Consider the following 24,006-nt stretch of genomic DNA (forward strand, 5'->3'; position numbering starts at 1 on the left):
AATTGAAGAATTATTTGGCTTCCTTAAAACCATGACTAGAAAAGCATCTGGATACTATGGTGCTCATAAATGAATATTTTCCTTATTTATTCTAAGCAGAGGAAAAAGTGAAAATAGAACCAAGAAGTCATCTCCTGAATGAAACCCAGAATTTGTCAAAACCAATAATGTATAACTCCCAGGTAGAATAAAAAAAAACACTTGCAAATATCCAGGAAAAAAAAAAGAATTCAAGCACCATAGGATCATATATGAAAGAAATCTTGGAATTGTCAACTGTCTTGGAATTATTGCCTCTAGCCTGTGAATGACTAGAGCTGCACAAATCATGCTAGAGACAGATAAGTTAAGACACAAAAAAAGTTTAATTTCCGAGTGAGGAAAATAATGTTTGCAAAAGGAAGTCCTCCTGCCAACTCCCCTGCTCTCCACCCCAAAATTATTGCTATTGATGCTTGGGCCACTTGCATACATGAAAGGGGTTATTCTACAACATATTATTCTTAGGTCTTAAGAATAGTTCTCATTGTTAGCATTTCTTGGGATGATACAGGTATTATTGAATCCTGCAGGAATATCCATTATCTTAAATCATAGGAGTCATAACCATCCTGTGGGGCACAGAGTAGAGTTCTATGATGATAACAGATAGTGCAGTATCTGTTAATGATAAGGAACACAGATTATGAAGAAGTGATGGATGGCCTTACTTCTGGAAAATAGGGTGTCTCCTAAATATTTTGACAGAACATGATTTTCCAAAAAGCAAAAGGTAAAAGTTTACAATAGAGAATAATTTAACCTTATAAGACTGAAGTTGATCCTAGGTGTTAAGATAGGGATTATATCTGCTTGGTACCAATGCTAGTACTTTAATTGTAATTTACAATCTTATCTAAAGCAGTAATTCTCAAAATTTTGTTTGTCTTTGTCTTTAAGTTATTAAAAATTATTGAAGATCTATCAAAAGAATTTTTATTTATGTAGGTTATATCTTTAGATATTTACAATGTTAGAAATAAAAACTAATTTAGAATTTGTAGATCCTCTAAAAGGGTTTCAGAGACTCACAGTATTCTCTAGACCATACTTTGAGACTATAATTTTACAGTAACAATTGATTTAGAAGTAAAAGAGTTTTCTGTTGGGAAACAACAGAATAATAATTATTATGATGATTATGATTGTTATCATTATTATCATTATCATTTTGCCTCTATAGGCAATTTATTGCCTATCACTGTTTTGCTTTATGCCTGTAAATTTCGGAGATCTTTTTGTTTCCAGAATTATGGTAATGCTCTTTTTAACCCAAATGAAGTATTGCTTTTTTTCTTGGTACTTTCCTATTTTATTTTTTCAAATTAAGTCTATTTTCCTTTTACCATGACCTTCTCCTATCAACACATGAATCTGTTTATTTTGAGCTTTTCACATATACACACACACACATACACAAACACACAATGACATTCACCAGCATTGCAAAAATGTCAAAGGTTAGTTTAGCTAGCTCTGCTTTCAGAAAATAGACGTCAGTAGCTCCTCTTTGAACATGCCTTCAAAGTGGAGATTTTTTTTGGCCATGAACTTCTTGACATAATCTTGTGGCCTCTACTAATTAGTTAACTCCAAAGCTTCCGACTGTATCTTTTAAATAAATAAATAAACTTTTTTGGTATCTGGGGCATGGCTGTAGCTGTTCCTGCCTTTTGATCTAGCTTCACTCAAAGTTAACCCAATAGCATTATCTTGATTCAGAATCAGTGGGGAAAAAATGTTTCAAGGTCCAGTAACATTGAGGAAGTAAAGGAATCCAGGATTCAACCAGCATATTCTTTTTTTTTTTAATTTTTAATTTTTAATAGCTTTTTATTTACAAGTTATATGCATGGGTAATTTTACAACATTGACAATTGCCAAATCTTTTGTTCCAATTTTTCCCCTCTTCCCCCCCCCATCCCCCAGATGGCAGGATGATCAATACATATTAAGTATGTTAAAGTATAAATTAAATACAAAATAAGTATACATGACCAAACCGTTATTTTGCTGTACAAAAGGAATCGGACTCTGAAACAGTGTACAATTAGCCTGTGAAGGAAATCAAAAATGCAGACAGACAAAAATAGAGGGATTGGGAATTCTATGTAATGGTTCTTAGTCATCTCCCAGAGTTCTTTCGCTGAGTGTAGCTGGTTCAGTTCATTACTGCTCCATTGGAACTTATTTATCTCATTGCTGAGGATGGCCAGGTCCATCAGAATTGATCATCATATAGTATTGTTGTTGGAGTATATAATGATCTGGCTCTGCTCATTTCACTTAGCATCAGTTCATGTAAGTCTCGCCAGTCCTCTCTGTATTCATCCTGCTGGTCATTCCTTACAGAACAATAATGTTCCATAACGTTCATATACCACAATTTACTCAACCATTCTCCAACTGATGGGCATCCTTTCATTTTCCAGCTTCTAGCCACTACAAACAGGGCTGCCACAAACATTTTGGCACATACAGGTCCCTTTCCTTTCTTTAGTATCTCTTTGGGGTATAAGCCCAGTAGAAACACTGCTGGATCAAAGAGTATGCACAGTTTGATAACTTTTTGAGCATAGTTCCAAATGGCTCTCCAGAATGTCAACCAGCATATTCTTAAGTGAGCAATTCAGTTCTAGTCATATGGATTTAAATTGGAGGGTTAAAAGAAAGGGGACAATGGTTATGGCAAATCTTGAAAAGATCATGTTGATCTATACACTAATAAGAATCATAAGAAAAACACTTGTCCTATTTCCTTTTCTCAGGACTGAGCATCATGGAAGCTATTACCAGAAATAAAGTCATTAACTTTCTTTTCATTAAAAATAAAACATTCTCATAGTTTATGGAAAAGGGAGGGCAACAGGCATTTATTAAAAGCCTACCATATGTCAGAGACTGTGATAAATACTTTATTATTTTATCTCACTTTATCCAAAAAGTACTTTTATGTCAAGAAATTTATAAGGAATGCATAGGACATAGGAAAAAACATAGGAACGTATTTTCCACCCCCCTCCCCCCTCCTCCTTCCACCCTTCCCCCCCAACCCCCCAGAAGACATTGCTTTAAATCAGGACTTGCTTGAAAAGTTAACTGTTCCTGGTTGAATTACTTCTTGATCTGAAATTAGATATGTAGGGGAGGTATTGGAATCTTTACAAACTGTTGAGTCATTAGAGTTGATAGAGACAATAATTATCTAATTCAGCATGGTTCAGTATCACTGATCTGATTTTACAAGGAGATGTTTTGGGCCAGAACCTGAAACAAGGTCCTAAGTAGAACTAATTGATACAATGCTTGTGTTCACATCTTTACTCATTGGAGTTCACACTGTTTGGGAGATTTCAGGGTTTAGTATGAGATATCCGAATTCACACCTCCCTTGAAGCTCTCAGGGCCAGAGAGCACTTTGGGAGAAAACCCATAATCCCACTCTATGATATATAAGAAACAGACAGCGGCTCTGGGGAGAGTTCAGCTGAATTAGATTGGAGAGGAGCACGCTGGGACAGACGCAGAGCACTCTGGGAGATTGAGAGCCAGAAGCCCTCTCTTAGAGGCAAGAGAGATCCATTCCATTTTCCACCTGGCCGGCTGGAGGCTGAAGGACAAACCTTTGGATTTGGAGACATTTGGAGGGAGCTCTTGGAACCAAACAGTGAGATAGGCCACTAAGCTAACCGGGCTATATTGGAAGCAATAAAAGATCTGGACTTTTAATACCTGGCTGCATTTTGGGTGATTATTTACTCAACTGAAACTAAGGCTGCCTCCAGAAAACCTCCCTGAGAAACCTGCTCTCTCCCAGAGAACCATCTAATATTTTAAAGAAGAAAAACCCCAACAGGGTGGATCTTGTCCCAAAGAAGGTGATGAAGATTTTTGATAGGACCACTCAGAGAAGAATGTTAGAATCCAGAAGCAGCTTATTCTTTTTTTTTTTTTTTAAATAAGTTTTTATTGATAGAACCCATGCCAGGGTAATTTTTTACAGCATTATCCCTTGCATTCACTTTTGTTCCGATTTTTCCCCTCCCTCCCTCCACCAGCAGCTTATTCTTTACCATTGTATTTCTGAGAAGAGATACCTGAAGAGGTCCCCAATCTCCCTGCCAGAATTTAATTCTCTTCCAAAGATCCTGAAGGAAAAGCAGCAGCACAATTAAAGCTAGCTGAGGTTTGCAAAGGAAGTAATTAACAGAAAGAAGATATTAGAATTAAGAGGGGTTGGGAAAGGCTTCCTGAAAAAGATGGGATTTTAGATGGGACATAAAGGAAACCAGAGAGGTCAATAGGTTGAGTTGAGGAGGGAGGACATTGCAGGTATGGAGGGAGACATCTAGAGAAAATGCCCAGACTGAGAGATGGGATATCTTGTTTGTAGAACAGCCAGTAGGCCAGTGTCACTAAATCAAAGAGTATATGTTGGGGAGTAAGGTGGAAGAAGACTGGAAAAGTAGGAGGGTCCTAGGTTATGAAGAGCTTTGAATTTCAGAGAATTTTATATTTGATAATAGGGACTCACTAGAGTTTATTGAGTAGGGAAGATAATATGGTCAGACCTGAGGGTTTTAAGGAGGAAAGATAATGAGTTTTGTTTTGGACATGTTTAGTTTAAGACTGGACTATCTCCTAGATTGAGATTCTGAAAGACAGTTTTGGATATGAGATTAGAAGTCACACTCTTATTTAACTTATTTGTTTGTTTTCTCGATAGTATTTTATTTTTCCAATTACATATAAAGATAATTTTCAACATTCATTTTTGTAAGATTTTGAGTTTCAAAATTTTCTGCCTTCCTTTCTAAACCTCTCCTCTTTCCAAGACAACAAACAATCTGATATTGGTTATCCTTATAAATAATCCTTGTAAATGTATTTCCATATTAGTCATATTGTGAAACAAAAATCAGAACGCAAGGGGAAAACTCCGAGAAAGAAGTCACACTCTTATTTACTTATTTGTTTGTTTTCTCGATAGTATTTTATTTTTCCAATTACATATAAAGATAATTTTCAATATTCATTTTTGTAAGATTTTCAGTTTCAAATTTTTCTGCCTTCCTTTCTTAACCTCTCCTCTTTCCAAGACAACAAACAATCTGATATTGGTTATCCTTATAAATAATCCTTGTAAATGTATTTCCATATTAGTCATATTGTGAAACAAAAATCAGAACGCAAGGGGAAAACGCCGAGAAAGAAGTCACACTCTTATTTACTTATTTGTTTGTTTTCTCGATAGTATTTTATTTTTCCAATTACATATAAAGATAATTTTCAATATTCATTTTTGTAAGATTTTCAGTTTCAAATTTTTCTGCCTTCCTTTCTTAACCTCTCCTCTTTCCAAGACAACAAACAATCTGATATTGGTTATCCTTATAAATAATCCTTGTAAATGTATTTCCATATTAGTCATATTGTGAAACAAAAATCAGAACGCAAGAGGAAAACCCCGAGAAAGAAAAAGCAAACAACAACAACAATAAGGTGAAAATAAAATACTATGATTCACATTCATTTGATCCACATGGCATTTTGGATTTGTCTTGGATTACTGTTACGGCTGAGTGATAAGAAAAGAGGAAGAGAGGGAAAGAGGGAGTTCATAGTGAATAGCCTCATTTTTTTTCTGTAAAAGATGAGGCAAGCTTCTCATTTGAGGAGGGGAGGTGAGAGGGGAGCCATAAAAAATTTGGAGAGAGTTAAAAAGACTTGGAAAAGCCACAGTGAAGAGTGGGATTATGGGTTGATAAGGGAGGTATAGTAGGATTGCCTAGCAGCAATGAGTGAACACTTATGGCTCAAAAATGATCTCTTGGCTAAAGTGTTTCTGCTTTTCTGAAGTTTTCTTTTATATAATGGTCTACACAGCCTCACAATTAAGAAATCTGCCAGGGGGTCTGTGTACAGGAATCGGATTTTCTAGCATGTGACTTTGTCCCCAGTTCTATAGGGCACAAGGGTATACCCTCATATCCTCTCCAATCATCCTTTTATTAAGCTGGACAAAGTCAGAAGCTACTTCCTAAAATGCCCAGAAGATGAAGAGGCAAGGAGCTACATGCATGCTTCTCCTGGTAATGCCTTCCCCCCCCCCCCCCCCCCCAGGGAGATAAAGAAAAAGACTTAATAACCTGCAGCTTTTAAGAATTGTTTGTTTTCATTAACCTATAAATAAATTTGATCATTCTTTAAACTTGGAGAATTGGTGAAGATATATGGGATATTGTTAGAGAAGAAGCTTTTTGACTATCTGAGTGGGGATTATGAATCAGAGAATCCAGAATTCTCCCAAGGAGTCAGTCAAGTTCTGATGGAAGACTGATCATGGCCTTGGCAATGGAAAGTCTAAAAGTCCTAGCTTTATTTCTAAGTGATCCTACACAAATGACCTTACTTAATCTCACTGAACCTCTGGTTCTTCATCTGGAAAACTTCCTTCTTCCCTCCCTTTCTTCATTTTTTCTTTTTTCTGAATAGAGGGGCCCCTTTCTCTTGCATTCATATATTAGAATAAAGAACAAAATGGAAACAGAAAAAAGGCAGTTTAGTCAAATCAACCAATACTTCAACCACAACTGGTAACCAATAGCTATTCCATAGCTAGAGTCTTCCACTTCAGCTGAGAAGAGAGGGAAGTGGACTTTCTTAACCAGTCTACAGGACCAAGCTTGGTCATTCTAATTACCCAGTGTTCAGTTTCTTTATATTGTGATTTCTGTATTTTAACTTCTTTCAAATAATTTTTTCTTGCCTATTTCTCAGGACAACCCTAGGAGTTAGGTAAGATCCTTATAATTATCCCCATTTGAAGAAACTATTTCTTTGAATTAACTATGCCTCTTGAGGATAATTTTGTACAAGAACATCTCTGCCTCACTGGAGGTATCTGTAAGTGGGCAAAGAAACTAAAGGAGGATAATTATTGGAGATTCCCATTTCTCTGCTTGTAACCCTGATAGTTCATAAGCTGAGCTGAGACAGAAACTGGAAGGCTGGCTTCAAGGACCCTGTGTTCTGTTCTTGATTGATAGATGGCTCTCCAAGGCTAGAGAAATAAGGTTGGTTAAAGTGGTTCCTGAATAATTCTTTGACAATAAAGTCCAGTATAGGAAGGAATATTGAGTGCTTTGGTTAGGAAGGGGAAGGAATATCTCAGTCCCAAAGACACTTCAAGGCCAAGGGAATGAATGATGCCCAAGCGGGGTGGAGAAAGTGCAGTGGAGGTTATATTTGGCCTTTTGCCTCCCCTTTTTTGCCTTCCTATGCTATGCTGCTTTCGGTGGTCCTGCTGCTGGTTCTGCTAGCTGCCCTGAGGTGGCTATGGATGGAACTGACTGTCTCACCGCATCACTTTCCCCCTCTAGTCCCTGGTTTTCTTCACCTCATCCACGCTGATTTCCCAAGCCATTTTCTGAGCCTTGCACAGAAATATGGGCCACTCTATCGGCTTCACCTTGGGATGCAAGGTAAGAGAAGGGTCTTTCATCTGGACAGTCCTCTAGGTCTCCCTGGAACCCAAGAAATTCTTGTAAACTGTCCTTCTTTCTTCTCCTCTAGAAGTGGTGGTGCTAAATTCCAAGAAGGCAATTGAGGAAGCTCTCATGAAGAAATGGATCGATTTTTCAGGGAGACCACAAACATTCACTGGTGAGGGAAATGACTATTGGGTTCCTTATTGTAATAAGGGATGGGAGAATGGGACAAGAACTGAGGAATAGCAGCTGTAAATTTATTTCCAAAGAAGCAAGGGCTGGTGGAAACAGAAAGTTTGGGGCTAGGGTTCTAGATTTGTGCTTTCCAATGTTTTTACATTCAGTCCTCTCTATTCCCCAGTTCAATTGGTAAGCAATGACAGCCAGGATCTGTCTCTGGGGGATTACACGCCACTCTGGAAGGCCCACAGGAAACTGGCCCGTTCTGCTCTTCTGTATGTCCAGAATAACACGGAGCCTCTCGTGGGACAGATGGTACAAGACTTGTGTAAGGTTAGAAAATTCCTGCTTAGGCTGAGCTCTAGGATGTTATGCTACCCTCTGGTTTTCTCCATCTAAACTTGTTGAGACTGTACTTCTCCCATTTCACCCTTCTGCTTTTTGAAATGATATCAGGGCCTCCTTTAACCTTTTTAATTCCCCTTCATTCCACAGAAGCTTCTTGCCCAGGCTGGCTCTCCTGTGAGCATATCTGAGGAGTTTTCCATGTTCACTTGTAGCATCATCTGCTTCCTCAGTTTTGGAGAAAAGGTTACTTAGTTCTGTTCCTTTTTATCAGGCACCCTTTGATCATTTCTCCTGAATCCTATCTTCCCATTTGTCCCTTCCCAATCTTATTCTCTCTTCCATTTCCCTTTGCCACCAAACTGACATCCCCTTTTTGACAGAGAGAGTCTTCAGTTCAGGAAATTAACAGCTGCATTGAGGAATTGATGATAGCCTGGGACTGTTGGCAAGTCCAGATTTTGAACCTCCTACCCTTTCTCAGGGTAAGAATGGAATATAGTCCCCTAGGGACCTAGGGGCGAGGAGTTATGAATGGGATGTCTTGGGCAGAAAGATGAAATATTTAGGTCTTAGAAGGGTTGTACTAACTTCTTTCCCAGGGATGAGGAGGGAGAAGAAGGATGATACAATTACTTCCTCTCTCCAGTTTTTCCCCAACCCAGGTCTCAGGAAGCTGAGGCAGATAATAAAGAAACGGGATGGGATTGTGCAGAAGCAACTGAGATGGCACAAGGTAAAAGAATTATTTTTTGCTGATTTGCATGAATTCTCCTCTGATTGCCAGGTAGGTTTCTATCCTCTCTTCTCCTTACCACACACTTTTTTAGCTGACCTTATGAAGAAATGACCCCTGTTTAATGTTTTGTAAAAAACTGTAGGTAGTCATTATGTATTTATTAAATTGAATTCATATTAAGATGTGAATTGGCCCTGTATTCTGGGAGAGCAGGAGATATTAATGTTGGCAAGAAAAGAGAAGCATCATGGTTCCAGGAAATTCTTCCCTTAAAATTAGGAGCTGGAGGACCTTGGTTTTGGGGAATAAAGAGAACACTGGTGCAATATGGGATAATGGTTAGGCTCTAGGTCTGCTATAGACCATGTGCCCTTGGGAAGTCACCACCTCTCTGGGTGACATACAATTTTCTCATTGGTAGGACTTGGATTAAGTGATTTAACCATAATCTTTCAACTTTAATTTAATTCTCCTAGAAAAAAAGTGCTGATACCACAGAGAGCCAATGGCTCCCAACATAGCCAATTTAGGGTAGGGGTCTTTTAATATCCCTGGGATCTGTAATACAATCTTTATGTCACACTCTTTGAAGTATATTTTTATATACCTTTCATATCAAAGAACTAGAGCTAGAAAGGACTTTAGAGGCTATTTGTCAATCCTCTCATTTTACAGTTGAGGAAATTGAGGCCTTTGAAAGTTAAATGGGTTGACTGAAGTTGGCTGAAGTCACACAGGTTATTTCTGAATTGGGATTTGAACCCAGATGCTAGAGCCAGTTCTTTTCCCATTGTACCACACTATTCTCTAAACCAATAAACTTTATAGTGAAAAACCTCTTCTGTACCTGGGTAAGTGAAAAAAATGTGCAATGTATGATGTGACTAAGTGGAGATGACTTTTGGGGACAACAGCTGAATGGGTAGAGGAGTTGCTCCTTCAGTGTCATTAAGTTAGCTAATTATTTACAGAGATGGGACTCAGTTCCATGGAAAGAGAGAATTTAAGAACCATTAGGATCCCAGAAAATAAAATAAAAACTATGTAGACTGGTGTTCACATCGAGCCTAATTCATCCACCTTCACCAGGGGTTTTTGTTCAATATCTTTACCCTTATACCCTTCCCAAAGTCACTTTCTACCATCCCCCAGGAGACAATGGTGGAAGGACAGACTCGGGATTTGACTGATTATATGCTACAAAAACTAAAGGAGCAAGGAGAAGGGTCAGGTCAGCTTTCTGAGGGACATGTACACATGGCTTTGGTGGACTTCTTCATTGGAGGCACAGAGACCACAGCATCTACCCTCACCTGGGCAGTGGCCTTCCTGCTTCATCACCCAGAGGTGTGGCCTCAGAGGACTGGGCTGTTAAGGGATAAGGAATGGGATGGAAGACATCACCTGGGGAGATAATGGGCTCTAAAGAGAATGTAGTTTGCCCAGCAGAAAAGAACTCAAGAACTCCCCCTCCCTCAGATACAAAGGCGGTTGCAAGAAGAATTGGATCAAGAGCTGGGACCAGGTTTTTCAGGAAGTCCTCCCAACTATCAAGACAGAGCTCGGTTCCCCCTGCTCAATGCTACAATTACCGAGGTACTCCGGCTAAGACCTGCAGCCCCCTTGGCCCTTCCACACTGCACCAAACAGCCTAGCAGGTATTCGCTGGGCTTCAAGGGCAAGGATGGGAAAAGGTATGTGGGACAGATTATCTGTGTCCAGAGTTTCCTTGTCTTTTAACTCTTTTGTCCTTCCTCAGCATATGTGGTTTTGACATCCCTAAGGATACCATTATTATCCCCAACATCTTTGGTGCTCACCATGATGACAGTGTTTGGGCACAGCCATATGACTTCCGGCCTGGTACAGGGGTCCAAGGGAGGGGGTGGGGCTGGGTGGGCAGAGAGCTGGGATCTGAATGAGGGTTGAGGGCTTGGGGAAAAACCAATGCTAAATCTTAAGAGGGAGATTTGAGAATGAGTAGGGGGCTCTAGGGAGCTGCCCAATGTTTTGGTCCTGAGGGTGGGAAAAGGAATGGAATGGGGTTTGCAAGGCCAGTTACGCAGGTTCCAGGAGTTGCAGAGCAGAGGAATCAGAGGCCTGATGTCTGAGAGTCAGATCTGTCTCCATCTCTAAGTATCTTTTCTCCTCTTAGATCGTTTCTTGGAGCCAGAACTGAGTCCATCAGGGATCCCATTCAGCTGTGGGGCCAGGGTGTGCTTGGGAGAGGCTCTGGCTCGCTTAGAGCTCTTCTTGATCCTGGCTCACCTGCTCCAAGCTTTCACACTACTGCCTGTAATTGAGGGCGTCCATAATCTGCCTTCTCTGAAGCCCACTTTTGGAAGCAATATAAAGGCCCAAGACTTTCAAGTGCGGCTGCTGCCTCGGCTGGAGTGATAGCCTCTTCACTGCAGAGTGTACCAATAAAGTGCCTAAATGCAGGCCTTGAACCAGTTTCTTTTTATCAATTTTGTGCAGTCCTTTTCTTTCACTCCTTTCTTCTAACTGGTAAACAAGGTGCTTTGCAATTGGCTGTTTTTTTCCCCCCTTGGCACCTGACAGCACTTTATTTTGTTTTTGGAATAGGGAAGGGGAATGTTAGAAATTATCTAGGGATGTGCTTGCTATTGAGGATTTTTATAAATGCAAATGCCACCCTTTGTCCTTGAACCAAAATGCTGGTATTACTTGTTAGAACACATAGGTAGCTATATTGGTAAAAGGAAGCCCTTGCCATCTTAAAAGTGAAAATTCAGCTCCTAAATCCCTCACCCTTCTACATTAGCATTCATATGTAGAATACAAAGTGGAAAATTGTAATTCCTTAAAACTGAAGTAAAGATGGATCTCTTCTCTCTCTCTGCTGGAAGTAACCCTTGAATTAAGTTATTTAGAAGCAAGGGGTATTCTTTTCATGATTTTTTTCCTTACCTTCTCAAGTTCATGCTTTTTTCTTAAATTCCCAAATTCTCAGGAAGATCTCTTCTGGTTTTCAAAATTGAGATAAGGCTCAGCTTAATCCGATTTTTATATAACCCTAACTCTTGTGTATGATAGATTTTGTTTCATCTTTCCATCCTTGTCTGCAGTCTATGAATTAAAACCAACTTGGAAACATTTTTAACATGCATCATTTGAGATAGTACTGGACCCTTTTATTATCCTGCCACAGTTTACTCAAATTGTTCTGCTTCAGTCCCCCTGGGTTGCAAACCCCCTACCCCCCAACCATTAGGACTGATATAATTTAGGGGTGGCTACTCTAAGGTGATAAACTGTAAATATTTAATCCCAGATAGGGGAAGATATTCTATTTTAGACATCATGGCTCCAGACCTTCCCAATTTATCAGAAGGACCAGTGCTCATTCTGCTTCCACCTTTCTATCTTTGTTCTCCCTTATCACTAAAACCTTATAAAGAATCTCTGGAATCTCATATTCGATACTGGATACTTGGAGATGAGAGTCTGATCCAGTTAATTAATTAAGCTCTCCAATAAATAAAATATTAAAACTCTCTAATCTCTATCTTGCCTCAGTTTCTCTGGCATTACATTAGGACCTTTTTATATCAAAAGAGGACACTAGTCAGCCATCCTAAATGGAATTTTGAGCTGTCTCCCTATCCCTAGTAACTGAGTTAAGATAGCAGGCCTCTGTATACCGTTTGGATAGCTTGAATAGAAGCCACCTTAGATCATCCACCTCCTTGAGACCTCTGGAAGATATCCTCTAACCCTTTTGCATTAGCTCTTTGGAGAGCTCTTTCCCCTTCTCTCCCCTCACCCATCTCCCCATCTGAGAATATCTTGAGGCCTTAAGACATCATGTACATCTTAGACCTCTGTTGATTACAAATAATATCCTTTTATAACCACTAGATTTGAAAGTTTTATGTAAGTGGCCTTTTCTTTGTCCCAGGGTAGAACATTTTGTTTTTTAATAATCACAATTCACTGTGGGAGGAAGGGGAGAGCAACTGTTACTAAATGTAGAATGTAATATGGATAGAGGGATTACATCAATCCCCTTCAGTTATTTTCTACAAATCCAAAGAATAACTGGCTCTTTGAGGGAAAGGAGAAGAGAATGAAAATAAGGGTCCTGGCTTTTTCTGGTAAAGGGCAGTTGGATGGTCTGGGAGGCCCCTGGGGCAGGGAGCCTTTCTTTTGTATGTCAGGATTAGAGGGCTGAAAATGGGGAATCAAGCCCTCTGGGAAGATGGGTTATAACTTCTTGGCCTCAACTTCATTTCCGTGAAGGGAATGGAGAACTCAAAGCCCTTCCAGGCATACCAGCTCACGCCCTAGGAGAGAGGAGTTGTAAATCACAATATGATGGTCTCCCTCATTCTTACCTTCTCTTTTCAGTATGATCCCGACCCCACTCATTCTAGCCCAGGGGGCACAAGGAGTATCTTGTGCTCAAAGGAAGGAGAACCCATGTATCTTTGACAAATTATTCTCAAGACCCTAGGCTTCTCTCTCAATGTTGTTCCCCCCTTCAAAGAGAACCTTGGTTTATCACAACTCAATGGTCCTCTCCCTTTCCCTACCTTCAACTCCATCCCAGGCTTGATGAATTCCCCTCCCAAGGCAGTCCCGTCATACTGTCCCATCTCACCTGATGGTCAATGATGCTTCCGTAGAGTCCATTGAGGTTGACATAATGGCAGTTACGGTACCACCAACCACCTCGATAGGAGACGGCGCAAGGAATATGGAGATTGTTGGGGTCTCTGTCCCTTGTAGAGAAGATACTGCCACTGTGATAACTCATGGAGTCTCCTAAAGAGAAATAGAGGATGGGGGAGGGTAACGATTCTGTCATCTTACAATGATGACTGGGTCCTTCCCTTCCAACCTCTGCTGTTTATCTTACCTGCAGTACCATGGTAGCCCTCTAGGTGGAGGCGGTAGTATTTTGCAGCTGAGTCCACAGTAAAGAAGTCATATTCAGCAAAGACAGACTCATTTCCAGCCCGGAGATCCACTCTCAAAGAGTAATCACCGGCTTGGGTCAGGCTGTGTAGGGCCTCGTTCCCTAGGATGAGAAGAGATATCCAGTAAGACTTCGTCTTTTAGCCACAAAATCCATACATGTAAAGAAATTTATATTCATTTTAAAAAAGTTGAGTTCTGAATTCTCTCCCTTCTTCCTTCCCTTCCTCCCTCCCTAAAGGCTAACAATTTGATATAGATTATCTGTATGCTGTCATGCAAAACATTTCCATATTAGCCATCTTACAAAGGAAAACAGACTCAAGAAACCTAATAAGAAAAAAAAGAAAGCATTCTCATCCCCTTTAAGAGACAGGCTTAAATCTTAGCTCCTTCCCTCAAACCAGAGCCAATGGTAATGACACTGACCCAGCCAAAATTCCCCAGAGATGTTCCCAAATCCATGGGCATATTCTGCCCAGTCCCTCCAGAAGTCTGTGTGTCCATCCATCCTGCGCTGGAACACCTAATATAATGGAATAACAATGACGATAGTTAACATTTATATAAGGTACTAAAGAATACAGGTGTCAGGAGGACCCCCTAGGCAAAGGGAATATTGTTTCCACAGTCTGCCCCTGCCAGTGCCCCACAACTCACCAACCAGCCACCTCCCTCTGTCTCCATGTCACAGTAAACTTCTAATGGCCGCTCACGGTTTCCATTGAGGAAGATAGTGGTCTTACGGGAGTGATTTAGCCCATTTTGCACCTCTTCTCCACAATCCCGGGGGAATGGGATCCTCAATCCGCCTAGGATGGAAAGGGAGAGAAATGTAATAAAGAGGGTGAAAAATGAGAAAAGAATTGATGGTCTAGATGGGACTTGGGACTCAAGGCTGCTCTATCCCTCTGGCTTACTTTTACCCCTGTCCCTCTATTTTACCCTTGGGGACTGTTGTCAACCCCCAACCTCCCCTTCCCCCTTTTTTTTTTGGTTTCTCTCTCAATGTCTAGTACCAGTGGTAAAGGTGGTTGGCACGGGTAATGTGAGACTTTCCCCCCGGATGGCCTGAATCCAAGCATTATACAGAGTGGAAGGGAAAAGGCCAGACAGTTGGTGAGATGTGACCCCTCCTGGTAGCAGAATCTCCTACAGTAAAGGGAGAAGGAGAACCAGTGAGTAGGGAATGAAAGGCATATTCATAGAAAAAAGATCAGAAGTAGAGACAGATACAGACAGACACAAATGTGGCTATAAGAGCTTGGGCTGGGCAGAGGGAGCAGTTAGGGATACCTTAGTCTGTTCTCCAGGAGTGTTATAGCTAAGCAAGTAGCCACTAGGTGGGGATTCAGGTTCAGTCCAGGTGAGTAAGGCAGAACGGGGGGTAACCTCTTTAGCCTTCAAGTCATGTGGGGCATCCAGTCCTGGGAAAGGAAGGCATAGCTCATTCTTCTCTTTTTAATCCCATAAGATAAAGCAAGGTCTTTCTGTGATCCCTCACTCTCTATTTCTCTGGGAGACATCACATTAGAGCTGTCCCCTCCCTCTTGTAACCCCCTTTCTGGTTCCCAGGCCTAATGATACCAGTAGTGAAGGTGATGCTGGCAGGGGAAGTGATGTTAGGACCCCGGAAACCTCTAAGGGTTACAGTGTAGTTTGTCCGGATTTGAAGATTATGCAGGGAGAAGTCTAAAGCACCTCCTGGAACTGAAGCCATCACAGGTGGGACTAGAAGAGATATGAAGAAGGAATTAGCTACAACTTTCCTTTAATACCTAGCTGTCTGTCCCACACTTTCTGAATCATCTCATTCCCCCTCAGAGATCCATGTGTTTAAAACCTTAACTTTCTCTGTATCCTACACTGCGCCTCTTTTCAACTTACCTTCTGGGGCTGTGATCCGAAGGGCATATCTGTCCACAGGGGCTTGAGGAGGACTCCAGTGCAGCAAGGCTGAATCATCAGTAACATTCAATGCTTGAAGATGGGTGGGGCCATCAGGGACTGTGGGGAATGGGATGGACAGAACTACCGAACTGATCCCTATACTATCTCCCTTCCACCTCTACTTAACTGTTTAGTCACATTTTTCTCTTCCCCTTAAAGCTCTCTCACCTTCCCCCATCTTTGCCCATTTCCCTGATATTCCCCAGCTTGATCCTATTATCTTTCTCATTTTTAATCTTTTCCTTTTTTTTTTTTTTTTTTTTTTACCAATTTCACAATTTCCCCCCTTCTCCCATCCATTCACAGCTCTAGTTCCTTCATCTTCCTCCATATTTCTCACTCTTTCCAGTCTATTCCTCCTTCCTATCTTTCCTTCTTCTCTCTGCCTTTTGTTCCCACCTTTCTTCCCTCTCTTCCCTTTTGTCTGTTTTACCGGTTATGAGGAAGCCAGTGAGTGGCTCGCTTTCCTCAAAGCCACGAACAGATATCACAGTCACTTCATACTGGGCTCCAGGGGTCAGACCCACTAGATGCCGGTGCCAAGTATGACTGTCCACTTGTATACTTTGTGGTTCTCCTGGACATAAAAGGGAAAAATTCATTTGGAGCTCAAAAGGATTAGGGATTTGGCAAAGAAAGGCAACAAGAAAATGAGGGAAAACAGAAGAGGGTGAGAAGGTTTTAGCAGAGGATAAAGAAAAAGAGATGAAGCCAAGACGGAGTCAAAGTAAATAAGCTGGCAGGTTACCTCCTTCTGCTAGCTGGTAGGAGATTTTGAAACCATCCACTTGGTTCGGGGGTGGAGTCCAGCTGACCCTGGCTGAGTTCTCTTGGATCTCACTGAACTTGAGGTCTCGCGGGCTCTCTAGCACTAAATCATCAGGGAAAGCAATTAAGGCCTGATGTCTGGAACACAGTAGGCACTTAATATTTATTGGATTATATTGGGACCCATTTCCAGCTTTAGAAAGGGCAATTTTGCTAGGATCTTTTTTCCCATATCAATCTTTTATCTCTTATTAGCCATTTCTTTCTATATAACTTATTCACCCTTCTTTTTCTATCTGTTGATAAATAGCCCACTCCAAAAATTTGAAACATAGCATCACAGATTTCTGTTGCTACTCATAATTACCATCTCCATCTTGTTTTTTTTTTTTTTTTTTTGGCTGAGGCAATCGGGGTTAAGTGACTTGCCCAGGGTCACACAGCTAGGAAGTGTTAAGTGTCTGAGACCAGATTTGAACTCAGGTCCTCCTGACTTCAGGGCTGGTGCTCTATCCACTATGCCACCTAGCTGCCCCCATCTTGTTTTTTTGAGGAAGAAACTGGGTGTTCATTTTTGACAGAATAACTTTTTTACCCACCCATCTTCCTAACTAAATCATTTTCCTCTTGGAGCAGGATACTGAGGGTGCTGATTTGCCTTATTACCCAGGTGAGACTCATGGAGTATGAGTTAAAGTTAGGGGTAGTGCCTAGAGGCTGTGGGCCATATCAGGTGGTACCTGGACTGAGTGTTCTAGCAGTGCCCTGGAGGCTATCAGCCTTGTGGGGGCCACGAAGGCCATAAAGTGTTACAGCATAGAGGGTCCCAGGCCTTAAATCACGAATAACTGCTGAACGTCGGATCCCAGGTACAGTCAACTCTCGTTGTAACAGAGGGGGGTACAGTGGCTCTGAAGGCTTTATCTCTGGAATCCCATAGCGAAGTAGAAATGAATCAAAGGCACCAGGTGGAGCCTCCCAATTCAGCCGGAAAGAACTTGTTGTCACATCTGATACAGACAGTTGGGACAGACGGCCCCCAGGGGACTGCCCAGCTGGAGCCAGCCCTAGAGTATGGGTCAGAAGGGAGGAGAAAAGTTCATCAGACTGCAGTTTGGTATTGGACCTACACTTTCAGCTTAACTTTTATTATTATGAAGGATTGGCCTCCCTTTCCCCCCTGTATGCTCTCTCCCTCCATACTCATAACTTTTGTGCAAATATTTTTGATATTTCCAAACATTCCCTTTCCTAGAATCAAAGGATGAATAGAGGCAGATGGTATACCACAAGAGAGAAATTTGATTCTCTGGCCTAGCGCTCTATTGTGAGTTGGAGCTGTCACCTGTAGTGGCTTCTGTAGAGATGGGGCCTAGACGCTTCCCATCATAGAGTCCATATAGGAGGAATGTATATTTCCAGTTGGCCTCCAGATTAGAGATAGTGATCTTTTTCTGGTCTCCTCTCACGAGCATTGCCTGGGATTTCCCATCTTTATCTTTATACTGGATCACAAAGGAGTTAAAAGGTTCCTGTAGGACAGTCCAGGAGAGACCCAAGGAATTTGGGGCAACATCAGTCACTTTCAATATTCCTAGGCGGGGTTCCATCAAGTCAGGGATTTCCGTAGCTGGTGCCAAAGAAGTTGCAGTTTCTTCCTCTTGGGTTGCATCAAAGAAAGAGAAATAGAGACTGAGCCAAGCTACAGGACACTTTGTACAGAAACAGAGCTCTTATTAACTGGAGAAACTTTAATTGCTTATGGTTAGGCCATGCCAATATAACAAAAATGCCAACAATACCCCTAAACTACTTTACTTCTCAAATTACCAATAGATTGCTTTATAGATCTAGAAAAAACAATAACAAAAATTCATCTAGAGAAACAAATGATCAAGAATAATAGTAAAAATAAATAATGGAGAAAGATGGGAAAGAGTCATAGCATTGTCAGATCTCAAGTAAAAAAGCAATAATCATTAAAATGATTTGGTACTGCTGGGAAGTAAATCAGCGGAAGAGATTATATACATAACATATAGAAGGAAATAAACTAGTAGCAGAGAACTTGATAAACGTAAAGATTCCAGCTACAGGGATAAGGGCTCACTATTCAGCAAGAAATCCTGGGAAAATGGAAAGAAATCTGGCAGAAAATAGCCTTAGATAAACATCTTAAGCCACATACTAAGACAAGTTCCAAAATTAATATATAATTTAGAAATAAAAGGTTACATCCTAAATAAATTAAAGGATCAAAAAAAAAAGTGGGAATACTTTTTAAAATTATGTATTAGGGAAGAATCTATCACTATAAAGGGACAGAATCACAGGAGAAAAAAAATGGACAATTTTAATTACATAAAACTGAAAAGTTTTTGCTCAAATAAAGTCGATACAATTAGAAGTAGAAGGGAAATAATTAACTGAGAAAATCTTTGACTCTAAGAATACCAGGTTTCCTTGAAGAATCAGCTCAAGGGCCACCTTCTTATGAAACCTTCCCTACTCCTCTTTCCTATATTACTCTCTATTCCCACCAACTGCTAGAACCAACTTCTCCCCAAATAATTTTGTAGTTTTAGACATTCTGTAAATGCTCATATGTGTACAGGTTGTCTCATTCCCACATAAGAGTATCAGTTTCTTGAGGGAAAGAACGATCTCACTTTTTTGTCTTTGAATCTCCTAGTATTTGGCACAGTGATGTATGTTAATAAATGCTGATGGGTTAATTGATGGATGGTAAAAGTTTCTTCTGAAAATACTGTCTCAGCTGAACTAAGGAGAAAGGAGTTTGTTTGGTTTTTTTTGCTATCTAAGTCAGACTATCTGGTTGCTCAGTGGATAGAGTTCAGGACTTGGAGAAGAGTTAGAGGAGTTGGGACAGCTGGAAAAATCAGAAAACAGATGAGTAAGAGCTGGTAACAATAGTGAGTGATCTCAGATCACCTAAGATCCGTGTTTAGTCATAACTCCCATTTAGATGTTATTTTAAGTTTTACAAAGTGTGTTTTTTCACAGCCCTGGAAATGAGGTAGAATCTTTTTACAAACTAGAACCTTTTAGAAACTCAAGGCTCTGAATATTATTTTGTATAACATATAGACCGTTGGCCTATTGACTTAGGTTGTTTTGCAAATGTCGCTTGTAACTCTTCTGGAAAATGTTTCATGGATAACTGTTTTATCTATCCAAATAGCCTGAAAGATCCTAAGGGCAAGGACCATGTCTCTTAACTTCTAGAATACTCCCATTACTCAGCCATGTCTCAATTCTTAGTATAATGGTCTGCACATAACAGCAAATGCTTAGTAAGAATCTATTGTATATTTGGAATGTTAGCCTTACCTTAATCTATAACACTTTCTCTATTACCCTCTTAATGTCTTCCAGGACAGTGGACAGGAGAAAACAATTATGTAACTACTCAGAGACATTAACTTGACATCTGGAATACTGGGTAAGGTCCAATTCTCATATATCCCTGCTTACCTGTCACACCTTGGGCAGAAATGGGGCCAACACGTTTTCCATCATAGAGACCATACAGGAAGAACATGTACTTTCTCTTGGGCTCCAGGCCAAATACAATGACCTCATTCTCATTTCCAACTACAGGCAATACCTGAGGCTGCCCATCCTTATCCTTGTACTGAACCAAAAAAGAGTCAAAGGGACCCTGTGATACTGTCCAAGAGAGGCGGAGAGAGTTGGGAGTTGCATCTGTTGCCTTCATTTCTCCCAGGTGGGGTAAGAGTTGGGTATCTTCCTTTTTGGGAGCTGTGGGGAAAGAGATAAAGTCTTATTCAAGAATTTGAAGAGAGGAAGGGGGAGATCTCATAATCAACCAAGGGAAAGGTGATTGCAAAAGGCAAAACAGATGACTTTGATTACACAGTTTAGGGGGAAAAGCATGCTTTTGCATGAACAAACCAGTTCAACAAAAGCAAGAAGACAAATGAAACACTCTTTATATCAAAGATCTCATTTAAAAGTGTGATAATCAAGAATCTAGGGAAATGACCTAAATAAATATATGTGACTAAAAAGTCATTCCCCAATAAGTAAGTGGTCATAAAGTTTGAAGAATTTTCAAGAGAAGAATTGTAAAAAACTAATGACTATATGAGATGTTGCAAGTCACTAATGATGAGAGAAATACAAATTAAACAACACTGAGGTTTCACCTCACATTCATAAAACTGGTGAAGTTAGTAAAAGCTGGAAAGGATCTGGGAAGACAAGTACACTAGTTTACTGTTGGTAGAGCTGCAAGTTAATCATACTGTTTGACTCATTCATTTGATCTCACATATGAACATGCACCCTAAAGTAGTCAAAATAGAAAAGTTCCATATTTACCAATATATTTATAGCAGCATTTTTTTTTTTGGGATAGTGAAAAATTGGAAACAAAGTAAGTGCCCATTGAGAAGTGACTACACAGGCTGTGGTATATGAAGGTATATGTGGTATATGACTATCATAAATATTAGGAGTTCAGAGAAACATGAGACTAATATGACTGACCTCAAACAAAAAGAGCAGAATTGAGAATATAATCTATATTGTAATACTGCAAATCAAAACGAAACTCATAAACAGCTGAAATCAAGTCAGATGCAATATGGCTAATTTTGGTTCCAGAGACCAGATAATAAAATACAAATGATGACAAAACACACCTTCCTCTTCTAGAGAGAGGAGGAAGAACTGTGGGAAACAAATATTATACATAGATGTAGTTTCTATGTTGATTGGTTATGCTTAAATATTTATTATTATAAGGGAATACTATATTATTAATGATAGGGTTTTAAGGTTTATGGAGTGCTTTACAAATATAATCTCATTTCATTCTCACAATAACCCTAAGGAAACTGAGTTAGGCAGAGCTTAAATGACTTGCTCAGACTTACCTATGTAAGTCTAATAAGTGACTTGAGTTTGAGTTTAAATTCTCAGGTCTTCCTGACTTCCCATCTATTAATTAATTAACATTAATATGTTAATTCTGTTCCTGGCCTCTAGAACTAGGGGACATCAGCTAGGTTTTCTTTAGAGCCTCCTTTTTTTTATAAGTCTCAGAGCTTAGACTAACATTTCCCCTCTATCTCAAGGTGGACAGAACTCCCCAGCTTTCTCCCTGGCCCCACTGTCACCATTTACTTTTGGTTAGCTGCTTCATAAATGAATAGGTCATATATCAGTCAAGCCAAGTGCTGAATAAATAAGTTAGTCATTTATTTAAAAAGTACATTGAGAAGGGAGAGGAGGTCCTCTCTTCCACTTTAGTTTGCTCCTGGAGGCTGATCTTGGTCAATTTTCTGATCAGAAAAAAGATGAATTATGAAAAGAGCACACAATGAAAAGGCCATCTATACGTATTAGTTGCTTTGGAGATGCCTTTAAATAGCAAGTTTTGAGATGGTAAGCAGTAGTTGAGTTAATCTCTTTTCATGAATCATAAGAACAACCCCTCCCATCCTTAAATCCTTAATCCTGTGCCCTTTTTGTTCTCTTTACCTGTCCTATGTGGTACATGACATTGTCTATATCGATTTCCCAAGGCCAGTAAGGATCTCATAGCCACAGTGAAATGAGGAGGAAGCTCAGGTAAATGGAGTGGGTAAACAAAGGGACAGACACGGGGAGAATATGGGGGTTTGAGGAGGGAGTTTGATGATGGCGTGGTAGGAAACTGAGGCTAGGGTAAATTAGGCTGGGGTGGACATGTCCCTGAGATCTTTAGAAAATAAGAGACTTAGGAAGAAAATTCTGACATCCTAAATCTTAACTTCTGGCCAGTCTACCTCCTAGTTTGGCTCCCTGCCCCTGGCTAGTATGACTCATGGTCCCTAGCCTCTTTGCCTCTGGGATAACTGAATCATTGGGAACAATAACATCAACTTTTTTCATATTCTTTTTATGAGATCAAGCCTTCCTTTATGTCTTCCTGTGCCTCTTCTCCCCTATTGTTCCTGGATTGAGAGGTCAAGTGAAATGGTTAGAGTAGGAAATGAGGTATAGCAGGTGGAGCTAAAGTGGGAAGGAAGGAGAAAGGCAGAGGAAAATGAGGCAATTAGAGAATACTCTGTCTTTCTTGGACACAATATGGGGCTCTCTGGCCTCAGAGTGCCAAGGAGATATTAAGAGAGAGACTCAGGAAAAAATCAAGGGCAAATAATTTGGGTTACTTGACGCATGCATGAAAACACCTAAGATAACCTTGAAGTACAAATGTTATAGTACTTTAGACTGGACTCTTGAAAAAGATTTGTTGGGTCAGATTGGATTGAAGAGACATCTCTTCTTTTATTGTTGTGTAAATTATTTGTTTTTGTTAGTGCATGTGTAAAATCATTCCGGCATTGTAGTACCAGAGTGACTAAATTATAGAAAAACTATTCCCATGTGGGGAAAGGCAATGAAATGAATCATCCAAGAGAGCCTGGGGAGGGGAACAGAGTTGCTAGTGACTTATGCCAGGGAAGATTTACTCCCTCACTGGGCTCAGGGTCTATGGCGTGTCTCTGCTCTGTAAATGATCTGGGAGCCAGAATACTCCTCATACAGAAAATGGGAACACTGAAGGCACAAATAGGAAGCATGTTTCATATAGGAGGTAAAAGTTGATATAAAATTACAGGATCCAAGAGGAAATGATGAACCCCATCATCAAGGCCACATAGTTGTTAAGTTACCCGGCCCAGATGATAGATTAGATGAGCATAAAGCTTCAAACAGACTGAACTAGACAGAGAGAAAGTCAAAGACTTTCTGGTTAGAGAAATCATAAAGACATCCAAGGTAGGTGAAGAAGGCAATCACTAGTTTAGTAGAATAGCCTAAACTCAGAAAGAATCACTGAGAATGAATCAGATAATCCTTATAGAGGTCAAGGAAGCTGCAGAGTAAAAGGGCAATGCAGCTATCATTACCAAAATCACAACCAGAGGCAGAACATGTTAGCATATATCAACCAGTAAAAACCAACTTGCTGCTTGTTTTGATGAGACTTTAGCCAAACCAATCAAATACCTTCTGGTTAGTAACCCTAAGTATAGCCATGAGGAGGAAACCTGGGGATCTACAATTGGAAAGGAGACAAAAAAAGAGATTATGAAATGAACTGTATCCCATGAAAAGGAATTGGTACCAGACAAGTAAATAATGGTACCAGACAAGTAAATAACTTGAGAGAAGTTAGGACAAACAGTTCTAAAAATTCATTATTTTAAGAGTTTTAGTTCTATTTTCTTGCTTTGTTTCCTCCCATTATTTCCTAGAACTTCCTTTAAAAAACAAAAAACAAACAAACAAAAAAACTCCAAGCCTCTTTTCAGTTGAATTCAAAACACATTGTTCCCCATGTCCGAAATGCCCTTCCTTCTTATTTCATCTCTTACTTGGAATTCCATTCAAGGCTCAGCTCAAGTTCTATCAGAAGCTATTTCTTGATTTTCACAAGGCTGATATCTTTCTTTAATCCTGGAAATTACTTTCTGTGTACTATCTCTATCTCTTCTCTAAATCTCTATCTATATGTTT

General features: G+C 40.1%; 2 protein-coding genes across 53 annotated transcripts in view; one reads left to right on the forward strand and one right to left on the reverse strand.

The window, feature by feature from the left end:
• Positions 1-7,238: 7,238 nt before the first annotated feature.
• LOC127561099 (steroid 21-hydroxylase) lies at positions 7,239-19,915 on the forward strand. Of its 3 annotated transcripts, XM_051996317.1 has the most exons (10): positions 7,279-7,523; positions 7,615-7,704; positions 7,891-8,042; positions 8,205-8,300; positions 8,438-8,539; positions 8,704-8,790; positions 9,946-10,140; positions 10,273-10,451; positions 10,553-10,656; positions 10,949-11,257. In XM_051996317.1, the coding sequence occupies exons 1-10, from the start codon at positions 7,325-7,327 to the stop codon at positions 11,188-11,190; spliced, it is 1,446 nt and encodes a 481-aa protein (XP_051852277.1). In that variant the 5' UTR covers positions 7,279-7,324; the 3' UTR covers positions 11,191-11,257. The 3 variants fall into 3 exon arrangements, with proteins under 3 accessions (XP_051852279.1, XP_051852278.1, XP_051852277.1); XM_051996319.1 differs by lacking the exons at positions 10,553-10,656; positions 10,949-11,257 and adding an exon at positions 19,849-19,915 and having other exon boundaries at positions 7,239-7,523; positions 10,273-10,487; XM_051996318.1 differs by lacking the exon at positions 10,553-10,656 and having other exon boundaries at positions 7,266-7,523; positions 10,273-10,487.
• The window catches only part of TNXB (tenascin XB), a 64,827-nt gene continuing 53,493 nt past the window's right edge, over positions 12,673-24,006 (reverse strand). For all 50 annotated transcript variants that reach the window (XM_051996312.1, XM_051996288.1, XM_051996268.1 and 47 more), the window contains 14 exons: positions 19,948-20,235; positions 17,798-18,112; positions 17,193-17,519; positions 16,433-16,555; positions 16,118-16,261; positions 15,622-15,741; positions 15,322-15,465; positions 15,031-15,161; positions 14,754-14,886; positions 14,395-14,546; positions 14,164-14,260; positions 13,676-13,837; positions 13,418-13,581; positions 12,673-13,100 (listed from right to left, as the gene is read on the reverse strand). In XM_051996312.1, coding sequence (XP_051852272.1) covers positions 12,999-13,100; positions 13,418-13,581; positions 13,676-13,837; positions 14,164-14,260; positions 14,395-14,546; positions 14,754-14,886; positions 15,031-15,161; positions 15,322-15,465; positions 15,622-15,741; positions 16,118-16,261; positions 16,433-16,555; positions 17,193-17,519; positions 17,798-18,112; positions 19,948-20,235 — 2,402 coding nt within the window. In that variant the 3' untranslated portion in view covers positions 12,673-12,998. The remainder of the gene's footprint in view (positions 13,101-13,417; positions 13,582-13,675; positions 13,838-14,163; positions 14,261-14,394; positions 14,547-14,753; positions 14,887-15,030; positions 15,162-15,321; positions 15,466-15,621; positions 15,742-16,117; positions 16,262-16,432; positions 16,556-17,192; positions 17,520-17,797; positions 18,113-19,947; positions 20,236-24,006) is intronic.

Source organism: Antechinus flavipes, chromosome 4, assembly GCF_016432865.1.
Source record: "Antechinus flavipes isolate AdamAnt ecotype Samford, QLD, Australia chromosome 4, AdamAnt_v2, whole genome shotgun sequence".
NCBI classification, from domain to species: Eukaryota; Metazoa; Chordata; class Mammalia; order Dasyuromorphia; family Dasyuridae; genus Antechinus; species Antechinus flavipes.